This window comes from Pongo pygmaeus, chromosome 12 (assembly GCF_028885625.2).
Source record: "Pongo pygmaeus isolate AG05252 chromosome 12, NHGRI_mPonPyg2-v2.0_pri, whole genome shotgun sequence".
Taxonomy (NCBI): Eukaryota; Metazoa; Chordata; class Mammalia; order Primates; family Hominidae; genus Pongo; species Pongo pygmaeus.
The window spans coordinates 94,018,893-94,040,564 of record NC_072385.2 but is presented as its reverse complement, the minus strand read 5'-3'; the positions used below and the strand labels follow the sequence as shown (position 1 = coordinate 94,040,564).

Genomic DNA, 21,672 nt, shown 5'->3' with positions numbered 1-21,672 from the left:
AGAAGGAACCAAGTAGTTATAAAGGAAAAGAAAAATCCCACTGGCATGGTCTGTTCATCTGTGCCATCGGAAGCTAAATGACAATGGAACAGCATCTACAGACCTCTGAGAGAAAAGAACTGCAATTCAGGAATCCTATACCCAGCCAAGATAGATATACCCAGGATAACAGGAAGAAATTTGAAGATACAAAGAAATTCAGACAGTATATCATTTAAATACCACACTTGAGGAAAATACCTAAGACAAGACTTTACCCAAGCAACAAGTAAACCAGAGCAGAGGTCTCAAACAGGGCAAGACAAACAGAAGAAGAGAAATGGCAAAAAGCAACACACCTTGCAATGTATCTTTGTGTGTGTGTATACAAAAATGTGTGTGTGTTACGTGCAATTCTATCTAATGATTAAGAATAGACTGTGTAAGCGCTAAGAACTTTTGAAACCCAAAAGCATACTCAAGGAAAGTTCTGGTACATAATAAATAATTTAGCTTCTCTAGTAGTTGGGGCTTGGGAGAGAAAAGGGTAAAAATGTTCAAAGGTCTCACTGTAGAGAGAAGAGAGAAAAGTACTCTAAAGGTCTCATCTTATGACAGGGAAGAGGGGGAAGTTGGGGAAAATTGGAGTGCCTTGGTAAAAACAGTGTGTCTTGGCAGAGGGAATAGTTGATGTTTTAAATTAAGAGTAGAGTCATATATATTTAGTTAAGAGAGCTGGGAAAAGGACTCTAATGGAATAGAACAATGAAGTAAAATCTCTAACCACAAGGAGAACAATGAAATGATTAGCAAGTAACTTGGTCAAACTAGTGAAAATAAGAGAAGGAAACAAAGTGTGAGAAGTTATGAACAGAATATAAACAGGAAGAATATAATCATGTCTATCTGTCACAACATTTACTGAATTCTCTCACTGAAAGAGAGACCATCAGAGTGGAGTAAAAATAGCTATGTGTTTGTAAAAAATATTTAAAGTTGAAAAAAAAGCAGTGGCAAAGAAATATTAGGCTGATACAAACAAAAAGGAGTGAAAATATTAGTAAGACAGTGAGACTTAAATTTAAACTTAACCAAGACAAAGAGGACTTAAGTAACAAAAAGGCACACTTCACAATGACGTATTGACAGTCATGAACATGTATATACCAAGCCACATGACAGCTGAATAATTCAACAACTCATAAAAATGCAAAAACTTAAAAAAATACAATATAATGAGATTTCAAAAACTTCTTTCAAAATGGAGCAGTGAAACACACAGTAAGTAAAAATAATGGAGAACATTTCTTCACTAGAAGATAAAATCATCTTATGTCCATAGAACATTTACAAAAATTGACCAAGACCTTGGTCACAGAGAAAAACTTAAAATTTAAGAACCAGAGGTTTTACAGGCCACATTTTCTGTGACACAAAACATTAGAAATAATGAAATGTAGCTAACTTTTGACTCAGCTTTTTCAGAGCCAAAATACTCTTAGAAGTTCAACAATATATAAAAGCATTACTGCAGCAGTTTGTAAGTATAATGGCAAAAAGAAAAGAAGCTAAAGAAAAAGTGTCAAGAAAAGAAAAAGCAAGTAACATAAATATCCATCAATAAGAGACTGTATAAGTTAATTATGAAAAGAACCTTGCTATTAACAGGAAGGAAAACATTTTTCTTACCTTAATGTCAGCCAGAGATGCCATTGCCCACGCTATGGTAGATCGCAGTCCAGCTGTCTTGATGTAAGCTCTGCTGGCTAGGGAAACCCTACAAAGAAAAGAATCTGATTATATATTATTACACATTGAACAACAAGATATAAAAATGACTTACCTGTCCAAATCTGAGAATCATTTAAACATATTCATCCAACATACACTAAAGTATTCCCTAAGTTAGACAATGTTTCAGTCTTATTACAAAAATTCCTTCTCTAATGGGCACCTTGTCTCCCCAGCCAGTGTGGAATTTCAGAAAGGTAAATTTTTAGACAACTGAAATTTACACTCTCATGTATTTAATGTATAAAAATGTAATTACACATGAGGAAAATCTTTCTTATACTTCCCTGTCTTCCCATACAGAGTAGACCTTTTTTTGCTATTTGAAGTCATGAAGGGGAATGTACTATTTTGTGATATAAATGTAGTATGGGAAGTAGAACTGAAGGGATGCTAACCCTTAAAATCTGTTTTCTATAAAAAGTCCCTTTTGTAGGTTTGTTTTTTGGTTATTTGCATCTTTCTCAAAAGATGAAATGAAGCATGACATTGCATTGTCTAAAATAATTTACTGGATGATGGGCCAAAGCAGACATCTCCCAAATGAGTTCACTGGTCTCCAAAAAGCATCACTTCACACTTTATCCTCTACCTCATCAATGCCGCTATCCCATCAATGTTTCCAGATTTGATAGAAATTTTCAAAATGTCATCTATTATTTCTATCTTTCCAACGCAATGAACAAGCAGAATATCCTTGGAAATTACAACTTTCCAAGCTTTTCTAGTTCACTTCTACAATTTGTTGGTAAGGTATGAAGACATGATGTCAAGAATTTGTGCTGGTTTGTTTTGGGGTTGGCTTGTTCCAAAACCACCAAGAGAGGTCTTCTACGAACATTACGGAAAGCCACGATTTTCTTCAAACCCTCCTTAAAGTTGTTCAACAGAATTCTAGGTATGTGAATATTAAACATTTATTTCTTTCACCATTTTGTTTCTCATCTTTCTTTGACTTTAACTTATCCTGTCTTTGTATTTATTGCAAGCCACTTAAAATCTTAGAACTAAATGATATACCCCTTTAAAATAAAACAGTGTAATTGTATACTTGCTATTATAATGAGGAAGTTCTACATGGCAAACCCATGGGAGTTTGGCTTTTTAATAAGGTTTTTTCAAGAAATAACAATTCACATTGTAAACAGTACTGTATACATACATTTGGAATCAGGGATGTAAACTGGCAGGTAGAAACACTATAAAATATTTTGGCCAGTGAATTTTGCTTCTACAGGGTAAGCTTAGCAATTATCTTGCTATTAAACAGTTTGCACTTTAGATACCAAAGCTATAAAACACAGTTTGCATTCTAGATGCCAAAACTATAAAACAGAGTTTGCATTCTAGATACCAAAAAGGGAGACGCAGTATGGAAAACCAGCTTTGTCCATATATATGAAAAAATGCTCTTCTAAGCAGCAGGAATTTATATGGAACCTTTCAAAGTTTCAACAACTATGTATATATTTCTGCTAATAGAAGTTTTTGTGGGACATAATTCTATTAATATTTGACAAAAGTGAACATTCACATTTTGCTTAAACCTGGGCAAAATTATCTCATTACTTCAACAAAAGGGCCCCATTATATCAGTATAACAAAATTATTCAGAAGAAGGCACGTTCAGAAATAAACTCCTTGAAAATAAAAATAATGCTTTACTTTCACAGAATCTAGCTAATATACACGGTTCAAAAATAAATGTGGTTTTTGATCCTCTTCTCCGCATGTGTGCATTTTTTTCTCTTGTACACCTTGTACCACCAAGACAAAGACGTCCTAATCTATATCTCTAGCCTAGACTTGTTACCTGAACCCCAGATCTTTATCTTCAAATATGTGCTTGAACATTTTTACGTGGAAGATAAGTAGTGCAAAGTCAACAGGTATAAACTGAATACACTATCCTGGATTTCATATATTGATACATTTCTTCATTTTCTTGTGCCACTTACTATCCATATATTGGGTACAATACTCCACCTCTTCAGTCTACACTTGTCACCTGAACTCTAGATCTGTAACTTCAAATATCTACTTGGACATTTTTCACTGAATACACTGTTTTCTTTCCCTACATTTTGTATCTCAGTGACTAATACCAGTATTTACTAATTGTTCAAATCAGAAATCTGAAATTATTCTAGACTCTTTAACTATTTTTTGATCTCATGGCCTTTTTGTTACCTCCAAGAGTTTAAATCCTCTCCTTCTTTTTATTTCTCTTTCATTTAAAAATATAATTTTCTTGGTAATTTTTTTAAATCACAAATCTGATCACATCACTCTTCTGCTTCAAATTCTTATTGCTTTAAGGATAACATCCAAGGTGTTTAACATACTTACAAGGCACTTCATGGCTTGTTTCTAATTTTCTACCACTTTCTCTATGTCCCATCTATACCGAAACTACCTGCCATCCCCCATGTAAATCAAACTTCCTTATACATACTTAAACAAGGCACTTCATGGCTTGTTTCTGATTTTCTACCACTTTCTCTGTGTCCCATCTACACTGAAACTACCTGCCATCCCCCATGTAAATCAAGCTTCCTTATACATACTTACAAGGCACTTCATGGCTTGTTTCTAATTTTCTACCACTTTCTCTATGTCCCATCTACACTGAAACTACCTGCCATCCTCCATGTAAACCAAGCTTCCTTATACCTTGTGCCTTTGCACTGAGATTCCTTGCCTGTAATACCCTTTCCTTTTCTTGTCCACGTGGCATACCCTTTCTTATTGCTTTCAAGTCTCCTCTTAGGGACAATCCTTTATCTTTTTGCTCACAGGTCCTCAATTAGAGTTAGGTTCTCTCTCCTAACTCTAGTCAAGCATTTATCACAGATCTGTGCTAACACTGGATTGAATTCCTTGAAATTAATACTCATCTTTTTCGTCTTTGAACTCTGGGCGTCTAGCACAATGCTTTGCATACAGTAAGTATACAACTGATGCTCAACTAAAATTAATTGAACTAATCTTACTCCAGTAAATGCCTCTCCCCTCCCCTCCTAGTTGCTGAACTGTTTCAAAAATTAAAAAGTTGAAATTTATTCAATGCTTACTGTATCCTAGAAACAGTAGGAAAGATTTTCACGTGGGTTATCTCATTTAATCCCAAGGACGAAGCTATAAAGTAGGTACTATTATTTTCCTGATTTTATAGCAGAGAAATATGATAACTTGCCCAAACTTGCAGAGTTATAATAATTTGTGGAGAAGATAGAATTCAAGTCCACAGTTCTTATCTGCTATGTTATACTGTAGTAGGTGATGTGTACAGAGGGGCAACAGCTATATACAGTTAATGCTTCACGGGGCTATTGATATCCAAATGGTTTTTTTCTTTAAAGAAAGTAAAACTCAAATATGAACAATGTCTTTAGGAACTTAGGACAAATTTTTTTGTGATCCTCTAACTTCACGGTGCTCTCTACTTTGTTTCATCATTCCGGACTTTCTTCTGTTGTTAGAGTCACCAGGTTGCAGTTTCTGTTATCCACTGTCACTTCTCTTGTCCAGTGCTATCTGTTGTGCAAGTCTTCATGTCTCCCTTTTCATGTCCCAGTAAATTGTTCTTTTTAGCCAACACTCATCACTGAGACTGCTTCCTTCCTACACTGAGGTAGTCAAACTGACTAAACACAGAGCATCTACTGTAACCTCATTTTCAACCAGTGCTCATTCAAGGTCTGAGTCTTAATTTTCAGATACATATCTTTTATTTGTAAACTTCAAGGCACATTATCAATTATCATTTGAAATGCCATGGCATGACGTCTTGAATATTTCTAGCAAGCATTAAAATAATTTTAAATAATCAAATACCTTTTAAAAAACATTAATATAAAGTTATATTAGTTAAATAAAGAGCACAAAATTTAGCATTTTTATATATAATAATTTAAAAATGAGTTATTTTATTTGGTGGTAAGAATCTAATTAATACCACACTCAGCACTGCTAGGGGTGAGATACTCTTCCTAAATTTTTTTGTTTTTTTGAGACGGAGTCTCACTCTGTCACCCACGCTGGAGTGCAGTGGCATGATTTTGGCTCACGGCCACCTCCGCCTCCTGGGTTCAAGTGATTCTCCTGCCTCAGCCTCCTGAGTAGCTGGGGTTACAGGCGTCTGCCACCACACCCAGTTAATTTTTGTATTTTTAGTAGAGACGGGATTTCACCATGTTGGTTAGGCTGGTCTTGAACTTCTGACCTCGTGATCTGCCCGCCTCGGCCTCCCAAAGTGCTGGGATTACAGGCATGAGCCACCGCGCCCGGTCCCTAAGTAAATTTTTTAGATACTTAGGCTCACTTTTTGGGGGTCAAAGTATTAAAAAAAAATGAACTACTTTATAAATTTAAAGAAATACACATTTTATATTTTGCTTGTTTTGCTAGTGTTTCCTACTTTTGTCTTGGTGATCATCAATAATTATACTTAATATAATTGCTGAAATATGTCCATCTTTTAGTTTTCTCCACCCTTTCTGTCTTTAAAATTGTCACAGAATTTAAAAAAAACCATATAGGTAGAACTGTTCAAATTAAAGGCACTGGAGTAGGGCAGCCTAGAAGCCTTTTAGGTATAGGTATAGGGCTGTGAAAACCATTTAATAATAGAACTAGATATAATTTTCAGTATTAATCATGTAATCAGTAGATTACCATGACCAAATATTTCCCAGCTCTAACTGGTCAGTTCAAATCATATCCACTAAGTTCCATGAAAATACTTTATTGTCTTAAGCAAAGAATTCAAATGCTTTGCCTTTAGCCTTCTCTGTTATATCAATGCTTCATTCATGCTGTAAATAAAAAACGTTAAGTTCTTAACAATCTGTTTTATGGGACAAACCTGAAGCTTAGAATATCTACCTGAACACAGGAATCCCCACCACAGAGTAAACGTCATTTAGATGTATAAAGATCTGAAAGAACAAACACAAGAAGTTAGAATGGAACAAGAAACTTCATTACCAAAGCACTGACAATTTGAAATTTCCATTTTAAACTTACATGATCTATGTTTTAAAAAGAAACTCCAAGGCCTTATTCATCATATCTAGAAAAATGTTCTATAATCTTTTTTTCTTCTTAAGCAGAAGGAAACTAAATTTTAAGTACATTTCATAGAACAATTATAAGGTCAATTTATTATATAGGAGAGTCATGTTACAAAGAACTTAAAACCAACTTTCTTCCTAGAGATTCTAGGAATTATCATAATTGGACCACACTTTTCAGTATTTTGCGTTAGAGAAGATTTTCTAAATCCACCCTAATTTTAACCTCAAATAGGATGCGAGGCCACACAGGACTATCAGAGGCTGCAAATACTTTCAGGGTAACAGAAAACTTTGTTTAGGCCAAATATACGGCAGCAAGGGTGCTGTTTTCTCTATAGGTAAGTTTCTGTCTGTCTTTATTTTCTTTCTTCTGTTAGGCCATGAAGAGTATTTAAGTGCCCCACATTATAATTATAGCCAACATAAATTTTAAAAGCTAGAATCTTACTTTTGTAGCCTGATAAGGTTTACAGAATATTTTAAATGCCGTTTTGAACCTCAAGAATATCTGGTCCCTGATACTCGCACCCCAAGATAGCTTTAAATATTAGCAGCTTAATCAGAATTATTCCAATATTGATCAATTTCATCAAGAAAAGACTTACCTGGAGTGATTCCATTTGGTCAATTTAATTACCTGATTAACTGATACATCACAGCTAAACTTCCCAATTTTATATATTATGCATTTTAGCAAAATTATTTATTAGAATTATTTTCTATTGACAATTTATTCTAAAGATATGACATGTTTACCTATCACATGTTATTAAGAATAGCCTCTCCCACTATAAATGTTTTCCTATCAATTTTGCAGAAGGAAATTTGTTGAGATTTGATTCTTCTGTCAATTTTTTAGTCACAAACTTTACTACACGTGATTTTTGTGTTCCCAATTTTGTGTTAATTATTTCTATCCATAATAGCTATTATTAATTGCATTAAATGGCTGATAGGAATTGAATTTGCTATATTTATTTATGAGATAATCTATGAGAAAAACAATTCTGAGACAATGAGATGGACTCAGGGAGATGGGGACGAGAAAGCCAGAGATGAGATGATTAAGAATTGGAAAGGGGCAGATAAGAGAAAGATCCTTGTATGTCAAAACATTCTTGGGATCAAAATATTTAGTATGACAAACAATAAAAAATATACACCAGGTATTTTTTTTTTACAGTGACAAATGTCAGACAATAGCAAATCTAAAAATAAGACACAATGTTCTGATTTATTTGGCCAGTTATTACTCCATTTAAACCTACATAACAAGTAATAAATAAATTTGTGAATTAATGAATCATGAAAATAATTGGTTATATGTCAACTTTATAAGATGGCTTTCAAAAAATAGCAAAGAATATTTTTTGTTTCCCCATACAAATACTTGTTTGTTGCAATTAAAAATACTGTAACCTTATTAAATTAATTTTGGAAAATAAAAACATAATCCTATACCCATAACAAAGCCACTAGTAACATACTATTGAATTTTGTGTAGGACTTTTGTTGTTATCCATTTTTTTAACATTAGCTAAAATTTTTAAAATCATAGATTGTGTGTATTATAGAGACTACAGAGAACATCGCTGTAACCTCATAATAAAAGTTTTTTTCTTCAACTGTGACCAGACAACTCCATTCCAAAAAATCTTTTTTTGGAGTTTGGATAAGACATTTTCTCAGTGAAAACTGCTAGCAAAACTATCTGTACTATTCTACTGCTAAAGATAAAATGGACTGTTGGATGCCTGTAGATACACTTTTTACAACTGTAATTAAAATAAAATGGAAAAGTATGATAAGAATACAGGACACTGTCTTTAAAGAATTAGGTTACAAGTATATAAAATAAAACAAATACTCATTACCTCTAATTGTGGATTCCTCAAGTCTGCTTTCCATCCAAAGTGTTTCATAATAGCAATTCCAATTACTTTTCCTACCTCCTGGAAAAGTAGCAAGTTAAAGAAAAGAATACTAAAAATGAAAATCTTAAGTTTAAATGTAAGCAAAACTAACAGTAGCCTATAAGAAAATCAAGTCAGGCTATCTGATGGTAATTTAGAGTTCTGATATTAAAATTGTACATGAAAGCATTTTCTATTTAAGGCAGTAAGGCTGTATTTTACCTGCCCTAGCCCCCAATACACCCCATGGCATTAATGTCTACTCATGCATAATCTTTATTCTTGTAATTTTAGGCATATGAAATAACTAGAGTATGACCTGATAAATATGATCATTCTGGGTTTCAGGAAATAGATGCAAGCTGAAAGATTAACTATGTCAGCTACTATAAGCCTATGTGTTTAAAAATTATCAGATTAGTATCATTAGACTCACCCTTTAGGGTCTGACTGATTTTAAGGTTGATAAAGTATTCAGACCAATGGCCTTTAACATCACTGAACTTTGTAAGGGCCAACTGATGAGGTCTGGTGATGGCAACAGTTTGTGGTGTTCGCTCTTCTCTACATTGCTGAGACCTCACGTGCATTTGCAGTCTAGGTCCTGGTGACAATCCCATGTACAGGACCTGTGCAGAGTAGCCACTGAATAAGCATAAAGCTGAACTGAAGAGAAACCCCAAAAGCTGAGGACTATGGTGTCAGGATTTCCAAATACAAAGGACATCTGTAGATTTAAGGAAATTTTTAGGCAGAAAGTATAAGAAAGTCATTACTTGGAATGGCATACCATTCCTCTTAAACATCTGAGGAAAAATTAAAAGGAAAATGTAGTTTTAAAGATATTTAATTCCATAAGAACTAATTGTCTGGGGCTAGTTATTTGTTCTGTGAGAGGTTTGCATCTCATTTTAAATCTAAAGAATTAATTCTTTAAAAAAATGGGACCCCCAGGCCAGGCGTGGTGGCTCCTGCCTATAATCCCAGCACTTTGGGAGGCTGAGGTGGGTGGATCACTTGAGGTCAGGAGTTCCAGACCAGCCTGACCAATATGGTGAAACCCTGTCTCTACTAAAAATACAAAAATTAGCTGGGTGTGGTGGCGCACACCTGTGATCCCAGCTACTCAGAAGGCTGAGGCAAGAGAATCACCTGAACCTGGGAGGGGGAGGTTGCAGTGAGCCAGATCGTGCCACTGCATTCCAGCCTGGGCGACAGACTCCACTTTAGGACGCAAGCATACCTGTGCAGTGAAGGCCTTTCCAATAGTTCCACTGCAGCGACAAGATACTCTGAAAGTCAAGTCATTCTGATTATGAGTATCAATTGCTTTCTCTATGTCATTCTGAAATTCTTCTTCTTGAAAGTTTTCGCTTTTAGTGGTAAAATCTCTTTGCTCCAGAGTTTCTTCTTTTATTTGTTTTTCCAGCTGGCAGTCCCTATTCTCTTCTATCTTTTGCATTTGTTCTATTTTTAATTTCTTTGCAATGATTTCATTTTCTCCCACTTTTCTTTTCAGTTGGTTATCATCTCTCTGAGAAAGTTTTTCCTTTTTTGCATCAAGTTCAAGAAGATTTTTCCAAATTGAAATGGCATTCAACCAACTTCCTGGATCTTCATTTATAAGTCTTTGCATTTCATTAAATATTTTTCCTAAATAAGAAAAATCTTGTTGATCCTATATTGAAGCTTTAAAGACCATCTATTACAATCATCATCCCCAAACTCCATTCCCTTTATTTCCTTGAATTAAGTTTTATTAAATTGCTACACGAATAACTTCACTTTTGTTTGGAGTTCATATTCCATTTACCATAAGAATGGTAAGAATAAAGAATTGTGCAGAATAAAGTTCATTCTTATATTGCATATACAGCATCCATATTGTGTTAAAATTCCTATAGAATTACCATATAATACCCTAGAAAGATTATTTGTACTATGGTAATTATATGTATCTCTTCAATATATACATAGACCTAGAGTGTTTATCAATCTTTGAAATAATGGTGATCTTCCCTATAAAAATTAAGTTTTTATAAGAAAAGAATAAACTGAAAAACTCAGCTCAGAAACAGAGGAGATGAATCTCGGGCCTGTTACATTTTAGCCCACACCATATTAATAAGTATATTATAATGCGTTTCCATAAAGTAACTCACAACCCATTCACAGCTTAGCATACTGCCAGTATGCTCAGCAAAGTTTAGTCTCTTCTTGATGAACCACGGTCATCAAGATGATCCAAAATTACTGTATTTTCTTAAAGATGAATGTGTGTAGAGTACTAGGAGGAATTATATTGATCCAACAGCGTAATACTTTGGGATTTGCTTTAAAACAATTTTCTCTGCTTGGTCTTGATTTCTTGCCATTTGCATCTTTCTTAAAATAGTTTATTATAGGCTATAAATACATTATCTCTTATGCAATTCAAATTGAAGTTTACGGCAGCGTTTAATCCTGCAGTGTCTGACCATGTTTTGCTGCTTTTATCAAGATCCATATGTTGTTTTGGCAGCATATTTATAAAATTTAGAGAGTGGACAAGAAATCTCTTATGCCCCCTTTACCTCTAATGCTTGATAAGTGGGCATAAGTTTATCGAAAGCATTTAAGGTCCTAGAAATAGAAATTTTTACTATGCAGTATTTTTCCAATTATATCACACAGTTAAAATTTACAAGGTGATGATTTTCACTGATTTACTATTAAAATAATGCATTTTGGATTATTTCATGTTTCTAAATCCAAATAAATGCAACTGACCATATATATCTCTAGAGAAGGTACCTGATCATAATTCTCAAAGAAGAAATGTGGCTTAGGGCATTAAAATCTCATAAAAAAGGCAGCACGCAGGTTGCAAAGAGAAGAAATATTCTACTACAATCAGGTGATAATATTCAAGAAATACAGAAAAATACATAATTAATGATCCCACACGTCAATGAATATTAAAGTGTAAAATGGCTACATATTATCAAGCAGAAAATGTTGGAGTACAATGTATAATGTGGGTAAAGGCAACACACATATGGATATGCCATACCTTTACTTACAGAAGAAATAATAAGTGGAAACTGCTTTTTAATCAGCAAAAATAATCTTTCTGCAGATTTTAATTTCTTCAACATATTCAAATCAGAACAGGTGGTGAAAAAAACCTTTCCTGAAATATATTCAACCTAGAAATAGAAAAACAGCTTTTAATGTAGTCCAGTGTCAGTGTAAAAACCATATTTTCTTTCCCTCTTAAGATATAGCATCTAAATTAAAAATAAAAATAACCATTTCTGAAGTATCTACTATTTGTCAGGCTCTGTACTAGGAACACTGAATAAGTATTTTCCTCCTTATCCTTATAACAACCCTCTAAGGTAGATTCTATCACCACCAAAAGTAGACAAAAGAAAGGTATAATGTATTGGACAAATTAGGTGTCTAGCCCAAGGTGGATATTTATTGAAGACCTAACTGTAGGCTACCAGGAAGCATAAAACATATATCCTGAATAATAATAGACACACACTGACATACACATTAAAACATAAGATTTATAAGACAATAACTTGAACTAAATCCAGAAGAAAACTAAAAAGTTTTAACATTATAATGCACTGACAAGCTGTAAGTACACTAAGTAGCAATGAATATGAAAGCTGACATTACAAAGAGTCTTGGGAAAGAATCCTGTAAGATTTGAGAAGAAGGATTCTAACAAAAGAACAAGGGGCAGATGCAGAAGTGGGAGTGAAAACCTGGCTGAAGTAAACTGTAAGCAACATTTGCTTTATTATGCTGATTGACAGTGTCAGGTGGATGGATAATGTAGTTTAGGTCAGCTTGACAAATGGTCATGAAATTTTGAGTACCACGAATGGTAATGGTCAACCATTATAGACTTTTGATGAAAACTGTGACAGCACTGAATTAGCTGGCAGAAAAAATTACTTCAGAAGAGGCATAAAGGACTGAGGGTAGAATGTGATGCTAGAGGGAGAAGTAGGTTACTAAGGTAGAAACGATGAGATACTTGGCTACAGAAACTAGATAATGAATAGAAGCAAGACATATGCATCAAACAGAAACAGGTTTTGGAGACAGGATGGATATGTGGCAAGAGAAGGAAAATGAAAAGAGCACTGACTCACAGGAAGCCTAACATGCTGTGACAAATGGTGCTCAATACCAGTGGAATCTTAAATCTTTTAGGGTCAACCCAACCCTCTTAATTCCAGGATGGACGTGGGCTTGCTTGGAGTTCTCTTTTTAGCAGTGGCCAACAATTGAATAACATGGTTCTAAATAATCTCCTAGAACACAGACACCAGGGAATGTGGGGTTTCCTATGTGTTAAGGCAGCTACTGTCCATGGGTACTTGAACTCCAAGGGTTTTTGCTTGTTTTGGATCTGCCAAGATCTAATTAAGCTCTTGAAATGGTAATTTCTGGGGTTGCTACTCCAGGCTGATGAAAGAGAATCTCTCCTGAGGAAGCGCTAGATTGGCACCAATTAAAACTCAAACAGCTTACAGCAATACAGCTGACCAAAATAGATGGAGGAACAGACAATGACATTATGGGAGGAAGCAGGGAATGAAAAGAATGTTTAGGAATCAATATATAAGGGGATAGTGAAGTAACCAAAACCAGAATTTCTGGTTTCTAGAATTTACTTCTTTCTTATTACATAGGTGACATTTTCCCAAAACTAAAGTATATACTTCAAAATGCTTAGAAACTTGAAAACAAAGTTTCAAAAAGTAAATTATCAAAAATTCAGATTTTGTTACCTGACGTAAGAATATAGTTGATACTAAAGCCATCATAGAACAATTTAACAGATGAAATACTTTGCTAAGATTCTGGGGGAACCGAACTAAATATTTTACTGAAAATGTATGGTTTTAAGTTTCAAATTCTGTAAACAAGTAAAATGATGCAAATATCTAGACCAGTGACTTTAACCTAAGTAGCCAGTGATCTAGATATTTATAGTTACTTATTTGTATGAAGATCTTCTTTTCTTATTCAAACATCAAGGGAAGCATTTTATCCGATGAGCTGTCTCTAACACATACATATATATAAAATATATATTTATATTTAAAAAATATATATATTTCCCCTCTGGGGCAAGTGGTTTCCAAAAAGAACACGACTATTAATTAAGAGGACCCAAAAAGTTTATTTAGAGCATCAAATCATAAGAATAGTATATGTTGGTGCAGTAAAATGCCAAATACATTCTCGAAACCCAAAACTGCAACATTATTCTAAGAATTATACATTCTCAAAACCAAAAGCAGCAACATTATTCTACGAATTATCATAAGGCCTATATTTCTTTTAGTATAAGCATATTATCAGAAGTACAGCAGGTCCTTGAATAACACTGTTTTGTTCAACATCGTTTCATTACGATATTGATAAGAAAAAATACCAATTCCCAGCCAGGGCCACTGTCCGGGTGAACCATGTCTGCATGGGTTTTCTCTGAGTACCCCAGTTTCCTCTGACATCCCAGAGTGTGCCTGTTAGGTAACAGGTATGTTTACATGGTCCCAGTGCAAGTAAATGTGGGTGTGTGTGAGTGTGCCGGGCAGTGGGATGGCATCCTATGCAGGGCTGGTTCCCGCCTTGTGCCCTGAGCTGCCAGGATACGCTCTGGCCAGTGAAAACCCTGGAATAACTGAACTGGAATAGTTGGATAAATAATTATCTTGTTTTTATCAATCTTTCTTAAATGTATGTATAGATTACATTTATTTCAATGTTTAACATTAGAAGTGTTATTTCAGCGTTTACTATTATAAGTGTTCTAAATAACCTATTTAGAAGTTTGTGAAATTTTTGTGACCAGAAATATGCTATAGGAACTCTTGTTTATTTCAATCAGCCTATGGTAAGACTGATTTAATTATACATCCTTTTGCTTAAAGTCACAGTTTCCAGGAACCTACGGATGACATTAAATGAGGATTTACTGTAGTTTAATAGATTGTAAAATAGTAGTCACTGTGTGAATCAAATAATCCTATCTGTGAATGCACTTAAACAGTTCACTCTTTGTGAAGATAGGTATGATATCTTAAAACAGTAGGGAGAATGAATTTTGGTGCTTATGACTTCAAAAACTGCTGAAGCTACTAATTCTCTTTTTTTTAGTTTATTGCTTATAGCTGTTCATATTTAATTACAACACTCAGGGAGAAATAAGGCATTTGGAATATTTCATTCTCATGTTTCTTACCTGAAAATTTATTTATATATACAATCTGTTTTTTCTATCTAGAATGAAATCATAACCAAGTATCTAAAAACAGCTGGTTTTATGTATAACACTCCCGAAGATGAAGTAATAGCCTTTATTAATAAGAGCTCTATTATCTGCTAGCATATCTAAACAGCATTTTTCCTTTCTTTTAAAATTCACGGATTCAAATTAAACACAAAGATTAAAAGTTCAAATCTAGGCTGAATGTGGTAGCTCATGCCTATAATTCTAGTGCTTTGGGAGGCCAAAGTGGGAGGACTGCTTGAGCCCAGGAGTTTGAGATCAGCCTGGACAACATAGTGAGACCCTGTTGGTACAAAAAGTAAATGAGCTGGGCACAGTGGCATGTGCCTGTAGTCCAAGAGGTTACTCAGAAGGGTAAGGTGGGAGGATTGCTTGAGCCGGGGAAATCAAGGTTGCAGTGATCTGTGATCACGCCACTGTTCTCTAGCCTGAGTGACAGAGCCTGATCCTGCCACAATTTTTTTCAAAAAGTTTAAATCTATGCAAAAACATATCATGATATAGGCAGGTGCCAAAGGTCTCCTAATTCTACAGATGCCATTTAGTTACAGAATTAATTTGAAAGTGCTAAGTGATGGGTTAAGGTGTTGTTTGAGTTTGTTTTGGTTTATTTTAGAAGAAGGAATTCAAAAATATGTTTCACTTAATTTGTAAAAAGGGCATTCAGCTGGGCGCGGTGGCTCATGCCTGTAATCCCAGCACTTTGAGAGGCCAAGGCGGGTGGATCACTTGAAGTCAGGAGTTCAAGACCAGCCTGGCCAATATGTTTAGCAGAAACCCTGTCTCTACTAAAGATACAAAAATTAGCTGGGCACCTGTAATCCCAGCTACTTGGGAGGCTGAGGCAGGAGAATCGCTTGAACCCGGGAGGCGGAGGTTGCAGTGAGCCAAGATTGCACCACTGCACTCCAGCCTGGGCGACAGAGTAAGACTATCTCAAAGAAAAAAAAAAAAAAAAAAAAAAAAGAGGCATTCAATCTAAAGGGAATGCAGAAAATCTTTAAGGCAACCTTATGCAATTATTCCATTAAATGAAAATAACTATGAAATAACTTGACTTCCTGCTTAATTCTACCCCATTACCCTCAACTGTGATGACACCATTAAAAAACAAAAATTTATGTGGCCTATTCAGGACCTGTGTTAATAGTGTTTGATATGTGAGTTTATAAAGACCAATGAATCAACTGACAGGACTCTTCTGGTGAACTGACATTAGAGATATCTCTACAACTTTCAATTCTATCTTAAAATAACTGTTCCTACTACTAGTCTTACAATAAATAGCAGTGCTTAATAATACATTAAACATCATTCTAAAGTAAAGCTTAATTTTTCTCAAGATATTACTTTCTTCAAAGTTGTCTAAGTGATATGTGTTTGTAGATATGTAAATTAAATATTTAACATCATCCAGGGACTTACGAAGAAATTTGCCATACAACCAGAGGGGAGAAAAAACATCAAACCTGCATCTGACCAAGTTCTAGATACAACTTACAGAATACCAACTTACAGGAAATACAGAGGATAGAGGAACATGTTAAACTGCACCATGGAGACTCAGCATACTTTTTTTTTTTTTTTTTTTGAGATGGAGTCTCACTCTGTCACCCAGGCTGGAGTGCAGTGGCATGATCTTGGCTCACTGCAACCTCCACCTCCAAGGTTCAAGCAATTCTCGTGCCTCAGCCTCCCGAAAAGCCGGGACTACAGGTGTACGCCACCACACCTGGATTTTTGTATTTTTAGTAGAGACGGGGTTTCACCATGTTGTCCAGGCTGGTCTTGAACTCCTGGCCTCAGGTAATCTGCCCACCTCGGCCTCCCAAAGTGCTGGGATTACAGGCGTGAGCCACTATACCAGGCTGGATTCCGCATACTATTTTGTTTACTTTTGTATATTTTTGAAATTCTCCATGATAAAAAGCTAAAAAGAATACACAGGAAATTTTTCACTGCAAGCTGTGTGTTGGAGTTATCTGAGAGGGGAGCATGTTTTCATGTTAAAATGGTAGCACCTGGGCTTATCAGCCACTCTACTAAAAGAAAACCTTTTGGGGCTGGCACCCAGAAATACTTTTTCAACAAGCTTCCTCAGTGATTCTTATGTTCACGAAAATTGGAAAAACACTGATTAAAATGAAGTGATTACTTTCTTAAACAATCATTCTTGAATTAATCTGTTTTGTAAATTTACATTTTAGAGTATTAATTTCCTTGATGTGATCCAAAGTTTCTAACACTCTCTTATCATTGAAAGAATGTTTTAAGTATTCCTGTACAACTCATTGTATGGGAACTAAAATTGAGCACCAACTATTTGTTAGGCACAATGCTACCTGTGCTATCTTTATTTCAGGGACTGCAGTAATCCTTTAAAGTAGGTATCATCTCTATTTTACATCCAAGAAAACTGAGGCTCAGAAATTTGAGTAATTTGCCCAAAGTTACAAATCCACTAAAGGAATATATAAGATCTGCACACAGGTCTTTTGATTCTAAAGACCATACATACTCTACCATGGTGTTACAGAAATAAACTACATCCAATGTTCCAGGGAAGATTCCCATGGTAATTTAGCCTAGTGGTAAAGCACATGGGCTTTAAAGCGAGAGAGACTCAGAGACAAGTCCCGATTTTCTCTTTTTTTTGTAAAATATGGAGGTAAAAGTCTATCACATAGGAGTCTTGAGGATTAAATCATAACATGCGCATAACTTGTCTAACATTTTAAGTGTTTAATAAATGTTAGTTGTCATCACTGTTATTTCAGGATTGCCTTAACTTTGAGAGTTCACTTTGTATCAGAGCAACTGGGGTGGAATTTCAGAGATTATTTGTTCAGATCCCATTTCCAGACCTATCTATCTTTCAAACATACAAGAGCAGAATATGGAAATTCCCAAATCTACTGGCATTTAATTACTCTCACTGTCAAAAAGTTTTCCCTATATTTAATTGAATTTTCTTCCTGGTAATAAAGTTTCCCCCATTTCATTTGTCTTTAGAGAAGATGGAGTACAAGCAGAGTCTTTCCTTTTTCTAATAATCCTACATATTCAATTGGGCCAAGCTATCTCTCTCTTTCATACCAAGCACTCTAAATTAGCATTTAAAAAAACAAGCCAGCGCAGCCCTATGTCATGGTCATATAGTGGGCCTGGTTTGAACATGATTATATACTCATTCTTGATTTCCCAGCTCGGGTTTGAATCCCATCTTTGCGATTTTCTAGTTGCATGACTTGAATAAATTCTTGGACTTACCTGTGCTTCATTTTTCTCATCTGTTAAATGTGGAACACCTACCTTATAGGGCTGTTGTGAAAAGTACGCAAATAAATATAGGGTAAAGATCTAAGAACATGTGCCTGACACATATTAAATGTTCAATAAATGTCAGTAGTTATTATATATTGTTGCTTTTTAAGATGAGCTACATTCAATACTCTATTAAATTCTCTGACCCAAAACACAAGTGGCAGGTTGTCTAATAAAACTGACATAATTCTTCATGACTCCAACCTTTCACTGCAGAAACTCCTTTTATGGGCTTCCCACACTGTAGGAGCTGCCAGGGTGGAGGGGTTAATTTCTTTTAGCAAGCTCTCCTTTTCCAAGAGTACATCACTCACACAGTCCCATATACCCCATCAAGATACCTTTTCTATTATACCTTCATCCCCTACTTTCAAGAAACCAGTTTTCAACATTCTAAAACCTAAACCGATGCTTAAAACCTTGTTCATTTCATAGAAATCAACAACAGATAACTATGAGGCCCGCAAGAGTATATTATTTTTCTGGCTGCTATTTACTGCGTGTTCAAAGTGTACTTTGCATACGCTGTATCATTTAATCCTCACAACAATCCTATGAAGTAAAATACAATCACTGTCAAGAAACTAACAAAAAGTCAGGTAACTGAACTTGGAGATTATGTTTGCATTTAAAGAGCGAAGGGTTCTAACTCTGACAGGCCAGATTCTAATCACAGGCACTACTTAGTATTTTAAAGAATCCAGGAAATAACTTGCCTCAACACCTCTCTTAAAAACTTGAGCCCTGAGAAGTGAGGAACTGGATTTGCTATGCAAGGAAAGAAAGGAATGGTGGCTTCTCTCGGCCGGAGCGGAAGCGCCTGCCAGTCAACCTCGGGGGGCGGCAACCGTCGCGTGGAACAGAGAGGGGCGCCAGCGTCGCTTTCCCGCGTCCACGACTGGCCTTGGGTGGGCAACAGGGCAGGGACAGGGCCGCCCACCTCCCCAGGCGCGCAGCGAGGCCAACTCACCTGCGTGGCCGCCAGCCGCGCCCGCACCTCCCGCATAAGGAACGGCTCCAGGCCGCGACCCGCAGTGCAGAAGAATCGGGCGCCAGCCTCAGGCCCGGACCCTGGCTCTCCACGCGCCTCCGACATGGCGGCTCGGGCGCGCCCCCGCGGCTTCGGGTCACGTGGCCTCGGGCGCGCGCGGCTCGCTCCTGGAGGCGGCGCGCAGGGGCGGGTGGTGCCAAAGGGGAGAGGGGGAGGGGGAGGGAGAGGGGGAGGGGGAGGGAGGGGGGAGGGGGAGGGAGAGGGGGAGGGAGAGGGGGAGGGAGAGGGGGAGGGAGAGGAGGAGGGAGAGGGGGAGGGAGAGCCCGGGAGGGTCGCATCAGCCCTCTGTGGCCCCTATGGGTCTTCCTGGTTGACCATCTGTCCCCTCCTTGATTAGGCACCGGAATGGGTTAGAATCACAGGTGGAAGGGTTAAAATTGATAATTCAGTCCAGTTGCCTTATTTTGTAGATTGAGGAAATTAATGCCCAGAGAGGTCAAGAGACAGCGAGTTAGCAGCACAGCTGAGGCTGGAGCCTAGATTTCTCCCTATCTTACATAATGCCTTTTCCTCCATTCCTCCCAACTCCGTCCTCTTCCTGTCCTTCATTCCTCTCCTCTACTCTTCTCATAGAAGGAGCCCTGGTCTTTTTTCACAAAGAATCGGGCCAAACTTGTGAATCTCCAGGACGGAGAGCAGAAGTTCCTGTTCTCTAACAAATGTCTGCGTTCTGAAACAGCTCATGTTTCTTGCACTACTTAGTTAACCATCCAACCATAGATGAATGAATGTGCCATCTAGTTTTGGGCACCTGATTTGAGTGGTTCTCCTAACAGTATTTGAAGGCATTTCTCTAAACTCTGAATTTTAAAATGGAAATGAAAATATTACTTGGGAAGCATAGACAGAATGCATGTTACAAGATAAACAGCGTGAAATTAGCTCTGTAGCTGTATATTGAGTCAGTTATACAGAAATGATAAATGCATGTCTGTCTCTGACAAGGGGCTGTCCTGTGCTTCAGAATGGAATGTTAAGGTGAAGAACTGATACTCCCTCACCTCCCCCGACACTCCCACACCCCCCCCCCCCACCCCCACCCAGCTCATGCTCTACTGGGCCATACAGTAAAAATTCTTCATGGAGTCACATAACATGAGCTTTTCCAAGGTTCCGTCCTAAGACTGTTCAGATGCTTTTTTTTATTTTTTATTTTTTGAGACCAGGTCTCCCTCTGTCACCCAGGCAGGAGTGCAGTGACGTGATCTTGGCTCACTGCAACCTTCACCTCCTGAGCTCAAGTGATCCTCCCACCTCAGCCTCTCCAGTACCTGGGACCACAGGCGAGCCCCACCACACCGGGCTAATTTTTGTATTTTTTGTAGAGACGGGGTTTCACCATGTTGGCCAGGCTGGTCTTGAACTCCTGAGCTCAAGCGATTTGCCTGCCTCGGCCTCCCAAAGTGCTGGGATTACAGGCACCCAAGCCCTCACACACTACCGTTCTGATGAATTCTGTTCTTGCCCTCAGACACATGTTTTCCTTTTCTGGGCTACTGCCATAGTTCATTCCAACTTCTTTATACTTTGGGGTTCTGACTGTCAAGTCTGTCTGGGGAGGACAGGAACCCTCTTTAGTTCTCTCTATATTCTGTGCCCAAGATGTTAAGTATGCAGATAGGATGCGTTCCATTCAGTTCAACAAATACTGAACACCTACTCTCTGCCAGTCACCACCCTGTCTTGAGGATTCAAAGATGGGTAAGCAAGGGTTTGGACTTCAAGGGCTTAGAGGATGGTGAAGTTGAATGACCTACTGAGGACATACCCGGGAAGCTATGACAGTACCGACAAAGAGGAGGCAGGGAGGGCTTCCTGGACAAAATCGCTCTTGAGTCCAGCATGAAGGATGTGTAAGAGGGAGAAGCAGCAGATGAAAATGTCTGAGACAGCGTGTGGGGGGTGGGGAACAGGAAGGCCACGATAGCGGTTAGGTGTTATTAGAGCATTAAGTATATGAGTGGAGTAGATAGAGATGCGGTAGAGCAGTGGGTAGGGGCCCTGTTATGTCAGTACAACCAAAGGCAGCTGAAAAAATAAAATGACCTATTCAGCCCAGCACCGACCAGCAGTGTGCTGGCCTGGGTAAAACCACAGCTGAGCTGAGGCTGCAGTGTTGCAGAGCCAATCAATCTTCCCCTTACATTCCCCTCTTTCTTCTGATGTCTTTTCCCCTCCAGGAGCCTTTGGTCAGCAAGGTCGGGGCTACTCTTGTTTCAGATGTGGGAGTCA

The 21,672-nt window shown here is 37.1% G+C and overlaps 1 protein-coding gene across 9 annotated transcripts in view; it reads right to left on the bottom strand.

The window, feature by feature from the left end:
* The window catches only part of THUMPD2 (THUMP domain containing 2), a 57,384-nt gene extending 37,868 nt beyond the window's left edge, over positions 1 to 19,516 (bottom strand). For 4 of the 9 annotated variants that reach the window (XM_054475482.2, XM_063648792.1, XM_063648793.1 and 1 more), the window contains exons 1-6: positions 19,360 to 19,499; positions 11,814 to 11,949; positions 10,005 to 10,414; positions 8,723 to 8,800; positions 6,658 to 6,710; positions 1,669 to 1,756 (exon numbers count right to left, since the gene is read on the bottom strand). In XM_054475482.2, the coding sequence (XP_054331457.1) occupies positions 1,669 to 1,756; positions 6,658 to 6,710; positions 8,723 to 8,800; positions 10,005 to 10,414; positions 11,814 to 11,949; positions 19,360 to 19,485 (891 nt within the window). In that variant the 5' untranslated portion in view covers positions 19,486 to 19,499. Of the gene's footprint in view, positions 1 to 1,668; positions 1,757 to 6,657; positions 6,711 to 8,722; positions 8,801 to 9,197; positions 9,325 to 10,004; positions 10,415 to 11,813; positions 11,952 to 19,359 lie in introns of those variants that run through there. The other 5 variants (XM_054475480.2, XM_054475485.2, XM_054475484.2 and 2 more) reach the window with 5 other exon arrangements.
* Between the last annotated feature and the right edge of the window lie 2,156 nt (positions 19,517 to 21,672).